Below are 11,128 nucleotides of genomic sequence, written 5' to 3' on the forward strand. Positions count from 1 at the left end.
GCAGCTGCTCCGTCCGCCTCTTGTTCCTTCATCATCCGCAACTGTTCCTCGCTGTATTGCGGCTCGTACAGGTAGCCACGAGCATCGGATTCGCGCACCAGATCTTCAAAATCCCCTTCGGCCATATCATCTTCAAAACTACTTTCCACCATCGTGGTTAGCCTACTAAAGTATGAATTAATTACTCGGCTTTCTCCACCGAACAATAGCCTGTTAGCTTAGCTTCAACATGGCTGACACTATTTTGAAATTCTGGGAGTGATGTCCCACCCCCTATGGGCATGAAAACATGCGGAACTAGCTGGCTGTACTATGGCTGTAGTCCATAGCTTCGGGCCAAAAATCCCTCCGATGACGCTAAATGGCGATTTTTGCGTCCTCAGAGGCTTTTTTCAAGACACACAATACAGAGCTCTATCGTCTCAGGGGGACATGAGGGAGGGAAGTACGGTCATTCGAAAATACTACAAGGTTTTTACTGATACAAAGCTTAATGCTAATCGGTGAAGTATCTCTTTAAGTAATGTGTTGCTTTAAGCTGTCTTAGATTTAGTTTGAATGTAGTTTTCAAAAGCGTCCTCATTTGCAACTGTATTACCCTGAGACAATGATGTAACTTTCATACCGCACTAAAATGAAATGTAGTCAATGGCTGCCTGTACAAAGTACAAAATATAAAAACTTTATTTAACTGTATATAATCAGCCAATTTACCAAATATAGCCATACAGCCATTAACCTATATGGAATTGTGCCCCTCCCAGGCCCCCCTGTCTCTGCAGGTCACCCATCTATGCTTTCTGTGGCACCTCCTCCATCTGCAGTTCCACCACCCATGGCTGGTCCTCCAGCCCCACCACCGCCACCGGGTCCACCGCCCCCAATGGCCGTGCCCCCACCCATGCCCCCTCCACTGCCCACAGGTGGAGGGCCTCCTGGGGGCCCGCCCGGGGCCCAGCACCAACCCTCAGGACTGGCTGCAGCACTGGCTGGAGCCAAATTACGTAAAGTCCATAGGGTGAGCCTCCATGGTTAAAGCTTAGGCGATCCAGTCCTTCTGGTTCTACTTTATCAGTAGTTAAGTGTTGAAGCCGTGTTATTTGTGTATTTTATGGTGTAATGGGGTAAAGACACATAGAGCGCCCTCAGTCCAGAAACCCCCACAGAGAAAAATTGCAACCCATTTGGTAATGTGTTCTTCAGGATGAGAACAGTCCGCCTGGGTCTGGTGGCAAAAGTGACTCCAATCGTTCTAGTGGTGGCAGTGGAGGTGGTGGGGAGGGACTGATGCAGGAGATGAATGCCTTACTAGCTCGCAGGTAAAACAGCTACACAAACATATACACCAGTCATATTTCCCTTGAATTAATCATGCAAAGAGACATGAGAAAATATCTGTTCTGTCAGCCATTCTATCCCATATTATACTTACGTTTTCATTTTGGTCTTTCTGGTTCTGCTTTACTTGCAGTAAATGTTCATCTCAATAAGGAAATAAACTCTAGTATTTTATCCATGTCTCAATCTTTCTGCACCAGTTACTGAATTATTTTTATGTGTATCTCACTGTTTGCTCATGTACTCACCTCTCACAGACGGAAAGCTTCAGAGAAACCTGATGAAGTAAGTGTTGTGCCTTAATAGTTAGACATTTTTGGAAAAATGTAATGTTAATGTTAGATGAGAATATTGATATCACTCTCATGTCTGTCTGTTGAATATGGAGCTGGAGTCAGCAGCCTGTTAGCTTAGCATAAATACTAGAAGCTGGAGCAAACAGCTGATCTAGGTCTGTCCGGAGGTAACAAAAATCCACCTAAAGCTCACTAATTTTATAGTTGTTCTGGGGTCATGTGCTAGACTATTTCTTAATCAGGCACAGTTTCCAAAAAATAGTTCAACGTAATTAGGGAGCTTTTGAGGTGGTGGTAGACAGATTTTGTTACCTTCAGATGGAGAAAGCACGTTCCATTTCCAATCTCTGAGCCAAGCTAAGCTACATTAATAAGCTATTGGCGGTGGCTATATATATTTAACATATAGAATAAAAATATAATATATATTTGAGAGCGGTATCTACTCATCATAATAAGTGTATTTCCCAAAATGTTGAACTATTCCTTTAAGATGTGATCTTAAATTTAACCTCTTTGGGAAACTCACACAAAGCTGATTTACTATTGTGTAGTGATAATTAATTTCTCTCCTGCAGGACGACTCTAGTGGCAGAGGGCCAGGTCAGCAGAACTCAACAGGTAGAAAACAAACCTCACCAGATTAGTGTATAGCATAGATAGTGCATTAGTCCCATAACACTACAGGTTAAATGATAGAAGAAGATAGCCTGCTGTTTCAGAGTTATTTTGAATTTATGTAATTTATTATTTCCCCCTCACCAGATGCTCTAAAGAAGCCATGGGAACGATCCAACTCTACAGAAAAGTCCTCACTGGTGTCCAGGTCTGTAAATAAGAAGAGGAGGAGTAAAGGGAGTGTGGTCTGAATATAATATAGCAAACCTCCAGCATTAACCACAGGGATAAATCATGAATCTCAACCTTTGCACTACAGGCACTGATGCAAATAACAGAAATGAAATATTGATTTAGATTTTGATTCTCTAAATTGTGGTTATGTTTAACAAAAAAAACTTAAATATGTAGTGTGTAATGCTCATCCGCAGTTTATTCTTTTGTGTTGCAGAGTGAGACCCATCGGCAGCACTAGTGAATCAGACACAGAATTTGACAGGATGAAACAGGTTGGTATCAGCAACGTGTTTTACTTTTATGGATCTACTTTGTAGATTAACGATTTTACACACCCTGCAATGTTGAACTCACAAGTTCTGTGTTACAGGAAATTTTGGATGAAGTTGTACGCGAGTTGCATAAAGTGAAAGATGAAATCATAAATGGTAAGCAACGCAGTGCTTGTAAAGTTTATTGTATATCCAGGAGCACAAAGCATGTATAATCTTTAATCTTCTCCGCTCACTAGTTTTTACAACTCACTGGCAGTAAAATTTGAAAAAAGCTTGTTGACTCCATAATAATTTTTCCAGCTAAATATTTGAACGGTTTCTCCCTTTCTTACTCACCCATGTACCTGTGCACTTATCTCGTTATAAGTATTTACTGTTATCTGTGTAGTATTTCAAATGGTATTTTATGTAATTTCTAAACTGTATGTATTTCTAATGTATTTATTTTCTAGTCCGCCTTCCCTTTCCCTAAGCGGCTATGCCACTTGTCAGGCCACCATTGTAAATAAGAACCTGATTTTAATGACTTGCCTGTAAAAAATAAAGGTGAAATAAAAACATTTAAAAAATAATTCCATTTTCCCACACATTTGATACGAACAAATACATGACTGGCCAAGTATAAGTGCAAATTTTTGCTGCGGAAATGTTCACTAAAATGCGTTCTTTTCTTGTAGCCATCAGACAAGAAATCGGCAGAATCGGTACATCCTAATCTTATCTGAGCAAGAGGAGGAGGAAAGCAAGAGGAGGAGCTGGAAGAGGATGGACATGCAGATGCACAGACATGAGGACCAGGGGAATGTTCTCTCAATGTTTCTGTGACCTAGCGACGCCATGATGCAAGTTGCAGAGATGTTGTGCCAACATTTGAGTCTGCTGGACAGCAAAAATTAAAGAAACAGAGCAAGGTTAATAAGACAGAGGAGCAGAAGAAACAGATGGATGGATAAAGAAAGATTAAAGGACAAACTGAAACAGAGGATGACAAATACACTAAAAGATGAATTGAGGGATGGACGGACATTCGTGCTGAGTTTGGTGTTGTGGTCCTCTCTGTGCACCTAGACTCAGTCAGCCCAGTGTTGCAACTCTTTGTTCTCTGTTCAGTCCAATTCTTAAGAAGAAAATATTTTTGTTTACTAAGTTTTTACTGTTTTATTATTTAAAAACTGTGGTGATAATGATATTGATGACAATGAGTATTTTATTGATATTATAGAAGGACAAAGGAATCTTGCACACCATTTATGTCAGCCTTTTATATTTTCTATCATTATTTTTTGTTTAGTTTATCCCTAACTATTTCATAATAACAAGCACAATATGGGCATAATGGTGCTGCAGTCTCACCTGCCCTCAACTGGATTCTTAAACAAACACAAAAAACAGGCTTTTTATGACCTTGTTCATACTGGTGTTGGGTGTGTCTAATCTTTTCTCTCCAGACATGTTGCAAAACATGTTCATGTTTGAACCACAATTGGCCACTTAAATGACCTCTTTCTTTCATGTCCAAGGCTTAAGATATTGCAAATGAGAAATTGATTCTTTGGCAATTAATCAAATAACACACAATAACAGTCTGCTCTACAACTCCAGTGTGACCGAGGTACACGTTTTTCTCTACCTATTCAGATGTGCAAGATAATTGAAACTTGGGGATCATTCACAAAACAGGCAGATAACTGTAAATGTGCCACCTGGTTTTACCTAGATATAAAACAATGTAGTATTAGCCATCCTATGCTTTGTGAACCTCCCAAGTATGCATGAAACCCCCATCTCTATGGATTAGTTTTTTATTTGATTTGGGGAAGAAGGAAAAAATACAAACGGTGGTACATTTATTATAGTGGTTTGTTTCCATGAAGATTCCCCTTTCTATATATGAAATGTTGAACTTGATAATGGTAGCAATGTGAAAATAATAAGGGGGGGTTGCTCTGATAATATGCAAATCTAACCTAGATAAGAATGTGCAGAAAGTGAATGGTAGGCCTATGTGATGGTAGCTAAATGTGTCTTTGAAGGAAGGGTTTGGTTGAATATCGGTTGTTGCATTCTATCCACTCTGTCTGCTCTCAACTACGGTCTGATTTAAAAGCTGGAAGTAAATTCATTCAAACAAAAGCAATCAACGTGTCAACCATCTATGCGCTGTGTGTGTGTGTGTGTGTGTGTGTGTGTTTTTTTACATGGTTTTAGGAAGTATATTTTAATAAAAGAAAAGATCACATCTGGTTATCACAAAACGGATATGAAATGAAAAATCAACCACAAAGTCCTATTCTCCATAGTAGTTTCTTAAACAGATCTTTTACTTACTTTTTATATTTAGTACGGTCATTTAAATAGAAACAACAATCATGCTTATCAATCACAACACACATTAAGTTGTACATACAAGTGGTTGGACAAAATAACAAACACCATACAATACCTCTGTAGTAAATACTAATTTGGTAAAGCTTGTAGTGTGTAGTGTTGATTTTCTGTAGTTTGTGGAGGACCAGTAGCCACAAGAAGACTAACCAACTGAGATTTGCTGAGCAAAATAAAATGACCACTAAGTTAATTCCCTGACAGTTTAAAAAAAACAAAAACATGAGATTTAAACTGGAATTTTCTAAATAACTATTTTTTTGCATTATAAGGTGTTTTAATTTTTCCACTCCCTGTAGATGTAATCAAACAGTTTACAGCATGATGGAGCTGCGAACACGCAGAATTGGTTTCACTGATGAAAAAGGCTCTTCTTACTGAAAGGTAAGTTTCAATGCTTATTTTCCACCTCAGCACTGTTCTGCACAGAGGATTCAACATTAATGTAGGTAATCTGACAGGCTTTGTGTGCCTTTTCTTTCACATTCAGAAATTCAGAAGACGTAATGCTTGTAGGCAGAAAAAAGGAAAGTGCAATCTCTATCAAACCTCATGAGAATGTGTGTGACCTTTATCCTATAAGGATTTTTTTTTCTGTTGAAATATATTAGCTTCTCATCATCCTTTTGCCATTCTCAGTGCCTTCTGGATACAAGGAAATGTCATCACTGTGTCACAAAGATGGCCCATCTGTTTATAGCAGGGAACAAATAAATAGTGGGGTAAGTAAACCATCTAGCTGTCTTTGAATTCTCTTCCAATTTCCATGCGTTGCGTATGTATGCAACTCAAATGTGCACATTCATTTGCCCTATAGTAACTCAAGCACAGGATTGATTTAAGATGTCCCAACATGTTAGAATGTTTACGTACAGTGACAGCCACACCCTTCAAGGAGGATAATATCAATTTAAACTAGAGAATATATGTAATTACATTGTATAGTCAGATTGTTAACGGCAGAAATTCACATTCCTGGTCAAGGGGAAACATTACAGATCTATTCCTTCTTGCTTAGCTTGTAGTCCCGTTTGATTCTAGCGTATGGACCGATGCGGTCGTCAAAAACAAAGTCCCATAACACCCGGATCCAGGAAGTGTGTTGAGGTAAGGAGTCGTAATACTCTGCTGCAATTTGCTTGACCTGCCAATAAAAAAAAAATTTAAAAAAAACACCACAAGTGAAATAGAGAGCTTGTAAAAAAAAAAAAAAAAAAAGTGTGTATATATATAAAAATTTGCAGTTGTAAAGTATCAGAAGCACCTTAGGTACTCGGACAGAGGTAATTTAACATGGCACCTTATTTCACTATGGATATCTATCTAATATACAGACACTAAATCTGATAGAAGCAGACATTTCACTGCTTTGTTCAACAAGAAAACACATTGCAGTTTCTCTCGTAAAGGCCTTGTACCTATAGCTTAGCTAGTGATCAGAGGTGTTGTTGACACAGCCTGACAATAATGCACTGCTTTTTAAGTACAGAATGACATTTTATTTCTATTCCAAAGTGACATTTTAAAATAAATCCTGAAAATGTATCACTTGATAGTTCAAACAAACTGATCCCAAGTCCCTCTTAAGAACAAAAATAGCTCATAAGAATTTTCAAACTAGCAGTTTAGTAAAAGCAGTTGTGGGCTGTGTCAAAAGGTATCTCACTTTCATGCTCTGGTAGAGGAGCAGCAGTTATTTAGTTACAAAGGCTGGCTTTTCATCTGATAAATATGTGTAGTTGATATGATAGGAAAAAAGTGGCATGTGGCTTTTGCTAATACCCTTTTGTTTAGATTCTGAAAGACAGGAGGGGCGTGTTTTATCTGCTCACACCTTGTGAAAAAATCTCCAAACAAGAGACCTGTTGGAAAGTTAGTCATGATTTAAATAATCATATCAATTATTAGATAACACAGTCTCACCTGAGGAAGTTTACTGCCAGGTATGCTGGGGAAGTCATGGTGCTCCATGTGATATCCAACATTGAAGGTGATCCAGTTCAGTGGTCCATAGTAAGAATATGTCTCATGTCCCTTCAGGAACATGTAATGCTCAGCTATGAAATGTCCAGAGATAGGATGCAGTCCCAAACACAGGATAGAACCTGCAATGAGGTAAACAATGGGCTTCAGCCCCCATAGATAGTAGATAATGAAGTCCACTGTGAACTGAACAGCTGCATTAAGGATCTCCAGCTGACCCACTGGTTTAGGATTGACCACCAAAGGGCGGAGGGCGTAGAAGAAGGGCTGGAGGAAGAGCCAGAGGACCTTCCTGGCCGGGGTGCAGAAGAACCATCCCTCAATGTCTGTAGGGATGTCAACATCCAGCTGGTCACCACCAAGATACCGATGGTGGTCGATGTGGTACTTCTTAAAGGAGGCAGAGTAAGGCAACCCGATGGGCAGGTTGGCCCATATGGCAAACCAGCGGTTCCACTTCGCTAGCTTGTTCCCAAAGGCCACGTTGTGAGAGATGTCATGGATAGCCAGAGTCAGGGAGTGGTTAATGCAGCCTCCAAAGGCGTAAGCCCAGAAGATGATCCACTTCCAGGAGAGGTCTTGGACCAGGTAGCAGGCCAGGAGCTGGGTCAGGACCATGCCTGATACCACCCACTTCAGCTGGGGATCTGGACCCATCAGGGATTTGATCTCTGGATATTTGGCTGAGGAAGGAAACAGATAGAAAATGGGATGGAAAGGGATGTGGACAGAGATGAAGTGATTGTAGGAAAGTCATTTTTAAAAGCTTGATCTCAACTGATCACTGTGTAGAACTGTGACAGTGCAATCCAAAGAACACAATCAAGCATGTTGTATGGTACCAGCCCTTCACCTAGAACGGACCTGCTGACAAATCATTATTAATTAGCAGAGGTGTTGTTTTGCTTAAGGAGATGAAACTGAGGGAGATACAAAGGAGTGGTTCAAATTCAATTCACCGCTATGAAAAGAGCTAGGTTTAGTTCATATGGCATTTACAACATAATAGACTCATGATGACATACACCCTCTGATGTGTTACACTTGCCACACATTCATCCAAACTGCAGGATCACAGATATGCCATCATGCATTAGATAAAAGAAAGCTATGCTCCATGATTGCTCATGCAAATCTGGCCTGCGTCTATGCTTTCAGCTCACTTGTGTAATACCCCTATGCAAATTGGGCTCGCCATGGTAAGTAAAAGGGTTTTAGTTGGAATATCCACTGCATGTAGGTCTCTTGCTAAGTTATGAGCTATCTCTAAGTGTTGGATACAGGGGCGTCGGGCTGGGGGGAAAAAGGGGACTGAGTACAAGTAAAAAGATGCTAGAATGAATAGCTGTGGATGCGGGGAGGGGCCCATAGAAAATGCCTTTCTACAGGGCCCAGAATGTTGTGCTACGCCCCTGGTTGGATATGTAGCCCTCCCACAGGGCGTAAAGTTAAATCAATAACCAGACATCATAAAGACTTTGTTTAAATCAGGTTACACCTGCCCCGCAGAAAAAGCTGACCGTTATCGCTGGATTTCAACTTCACCTTGTCAGAGAGACAAGTCATTCCAGTTATGGTCACATAACTCATCAGCCTCACGTTTAAACTAAAGATTATCTAGAACGATCGACCATCAGGCAGCGTCACAATCATTCATCATCTGTGTGACCTCGATGATATAACGTTTATGACATGCAAGTTGAGCTGGAGACATATAAAACAACTAACCATCCAATACAACATAAAACCACTTGTCAATCAAAATATCCCACATGATAATGTAAAAAAGGAAATGAGGCTCAACGTAACCCCTGACACTCACATCCCTCAGCCTCTCCCATCAGGGCAGGGCAGAGGATAAGAACAAACACTTTAATAATGCAAAGCTCAGTGGGGTGAAACCTTCTAGATGTGCTTTTTTTCCACACCTGAGCAACCATGCGACTGGTGAACAAAGCCGCATCAAATATACAGCAACAGGTTCAGATCTTGTTAGTCTAAACTGTTTGCAACCGAAGCACATAATAGATCAGATTAGCAAAGGTGACTGCTCTTGATACAGATTTGATATATTGCATTAATCAACTAATGACAACAGACGTAGTTTAAGCTGTTTGTTGAATAAATGTTGCTTTTTCAGGGATCCTCCCAGATCCCCCAACTCTCACAAAGCCTTTCTTCTCACTTCATGTATAGCATTGCATCTGTGTTTGTCATGAGCAAGGACTGTGTCTTGTTACTTAGCAAGCACGAGGTCATTGTCAACTGCACCTGCTATAAATATGCTGTTATTGTCTCCCAAGTCAGAGAAAACGATTCAAGACTGGTTTACACAAAAGAAGAGGTGATTTTGGTTTTTGGTTCGATTTTCAAGCAAACCCTAATAAATCATTTATTTAATTGTCACGAGGGAGACTGAAACATGTCATTACTGCTATAAGAGTGTCTACACTTTAACATCATGCATTTTGCTCTCTCTAAGTGAATGTAAGAAATGTAAGAAACACTCACAATTACCGTAGGCCTACTTTTATTCACTTAAGATATGCAGTTTTCAAGGGAGCTTGAAAGAATATTTCTACTTGGGCTTAAAAAGAAATGTGTAACTTTCATTAACATGTAGGCCTAGGCCTAGTCTAAGTGAATTGGTCAAAAGTGTGATTATCTTGTTAGTTTGTACGTTTCACCCGCATTCATTGTTAAATGATCGCTCAGCTAAACAGGTTCAACCGGCTAAGATCTTGGGAAACAATGCTGTAGTCCAAAAAAAACGTACGCTCAAATGTATTACACAAACTAAGTCAGCAAATTTCTCACTGTTGACAAAGCTTTTAATATTCCATAATTTCTTACCCAGAATTTCTTTTCTTCTTGAAGTGTGCGGCTGGTCATTGTAGACCCATTCAAAGTCGCCTCTTCCACCTGTCTTTCCCATGATTGTCCGTTCTCTGTCTGAAATAACCGGCTCTGTGGAATTATGTGTGTCATCAAACCTTACACCTTGACAGTATCGGGGCACACCCACTCTCACCAGCTGCAGGTGTGAGCTGAGATCACAAACTCCTCCCCCGAGCTGAGGGAGGGACGTCGGCTGTGCACCTGCTTCAATCTAGGCAGATTTTTGCTCCCCAGCATGCTAACAACTGCATCTTTACAACCTTTCACGTGAAACAACTGTATTGATACTAGCTTTCTATAGGCTATATTTCGAGGGATGATATGAATGCTTACTGGAATTGCAAAAGGATTCTATTAAAAAAGAAAGAAAATACAGTCCACATAGAGTCCAGACAGCTGTCTGTTCTACAAATAAAATCACATATTACCGCCGTGGAGGTTTTTGGCTCGGTTTGTTTGTTTGTTTGTTCGTTTGTTTGTTTGTTTGTAGCCTACAGTCTGTCAGCAGGATTAGTTAAAAACTACTGGCTCGATTTCATGAAACTTGGTGGAAGGGTGTAGCATGGGCCAAGGGAGAACCAATGGCTGTATATATGTATCATCTTTTTTACAGTCTGGGAAGAGCCCATTACAATTTGTTGCGGATCCGAATCTCGGGGTGAATACGAATTATTTTTGACGGGCATTAGTAACCAGTGGTGCAGCGTGACTTTTCCACTAGGTGGGGCTGCGGCTTTATAGATAGCTATGTGTATTTTGTCCGTCTCCGTTATTTTTTATGAGATACTATAATAATTGTTTATTCATTTAGTTTACTGTAGGCTAATATGACTTTTTATAACTCTAGGACATAGGCCTGACTTACTATACCACTTTTTTTATACTATGACATGTTTATGACATTCTATATTCTGTGACTTTTTTTCGATATATCTATGAGTTTTATCGCTTTATATACTTTGTAGTATACTATGACTTTTTATACGTATGACATGGCATATGAAACAAGATCTCAGGCTGTTAGAACACTGCTTGGAGAGTCTCCAAAGGAATGAGTGAAATTCTAATGACATTTTTATGAAATATACTATGAAGTTT

General features: G+C 39.8%; 2 protein-coding genes across 5 annotated transcripts in view; one reads left to right on the top strand and one right to left on the bottom strand.

Annotated features, from left to right (window-relative positions):
- evla (Enah/Vasp-like a) overlaps positions 1-5,501 on the top strand; it is a 37,332-nt gene extending 31,831 nt beyond the window's left edge. For all 4 annotated transcript variants that reach the window (XM_078276898.1, XM_078276899.1, XM_078276897.1 and 1 more), the window contains 8 exons: positions 765-1,018; positions 1,204-1,319; positions 1,596-1,623; positions 2,213-2,255; positions 2,400-2,460; positions 2,704-2,761; positions 2,860-2,917; positions 3,442-5,501. In XM_078276898.1, coding sequence (XP_078133024.1) covers positions 765-1,018; positions 1,204-1,319; positions 1,596-1,623; positions 2,213-2,255; positions 2,400-2,460; positions 2,704-2,761; positions 2,860-2,917; positions 3,442-3,479 — 656 coding nt within the window. In that variant the 3' untranslated portion in view covers positions 3,480-5,501. The remainder of the gene's footprint in view (positions 1-764; positions 1,019-1,203; positions 1,320-1,595; positions 1,624-2,212; positions 2,256-2,399; positions 2,461-2,703; positions 2,762-2,859; positions 2,918-3,441) is intronic.
- Positions 5,065-10,140, bottom strand: degs2 (delta(4)-desaturase, sphingolipid 2). The gene is made up of 3 exons (XM_078276901.1): positions 9,986-10,140; positions 7,073-7,815; positions 5,065-6,293 (listed from the first exon to the last, which is right to left on the bottom strand). Exons 1-3 carry the CDS (start codon positions 10,065-10,067, stop codon positions 6,150-6,152), a joined length of 969 nt encoding a protein of 322 aa, XP_078133027.1. The 5' UTR covers positions 10,068-10,140; the 3' UTR covers positions 5,065-6,149.
- Positions 10,141-11,128: the final 988 nt, after the last annotated feature.

The sequence above is a fragment of the Sander vitreus genome, chromosome 20 (assembly GCF_031162955.1).
Source record: "Sander vitreus isolate 19-12246 chromosome 20, sanVit1, whole genome shotgun sequence".
Taxonomy (NCBI): domain Eukaryota; kingdom Metazoa; phylum Chordata; class Actinopteri; order Perciformes; family Percidae; genus Sander; species Sander vitreus.

Excerpts from the sequence above, each read along its gene's own strand:
- degs2 (XM_078276901.1), bottom strand. The coding sequence starts at position 10,067 with ATGGGAAAGACAGGTGGAAGAGGCGACTTTGAATGGGTCTACAATGAC. Across the intron at positions 7,816-9,985 it reads AAGAAGAAAAGAAATTCTGG|CCAAATATCCAGAGATCAAA; the intron begins GTAAGAAATTAT and ends TTCCTTCCTCAG. Across the intron at positions 6,294-7,072 it reads CTGGCAGTAAACTTCCTCAG|GTCAAGCAAATTGCAGCAGA; the intron begins GTGAGACTGTGT and ends TTTTATTGGCAG.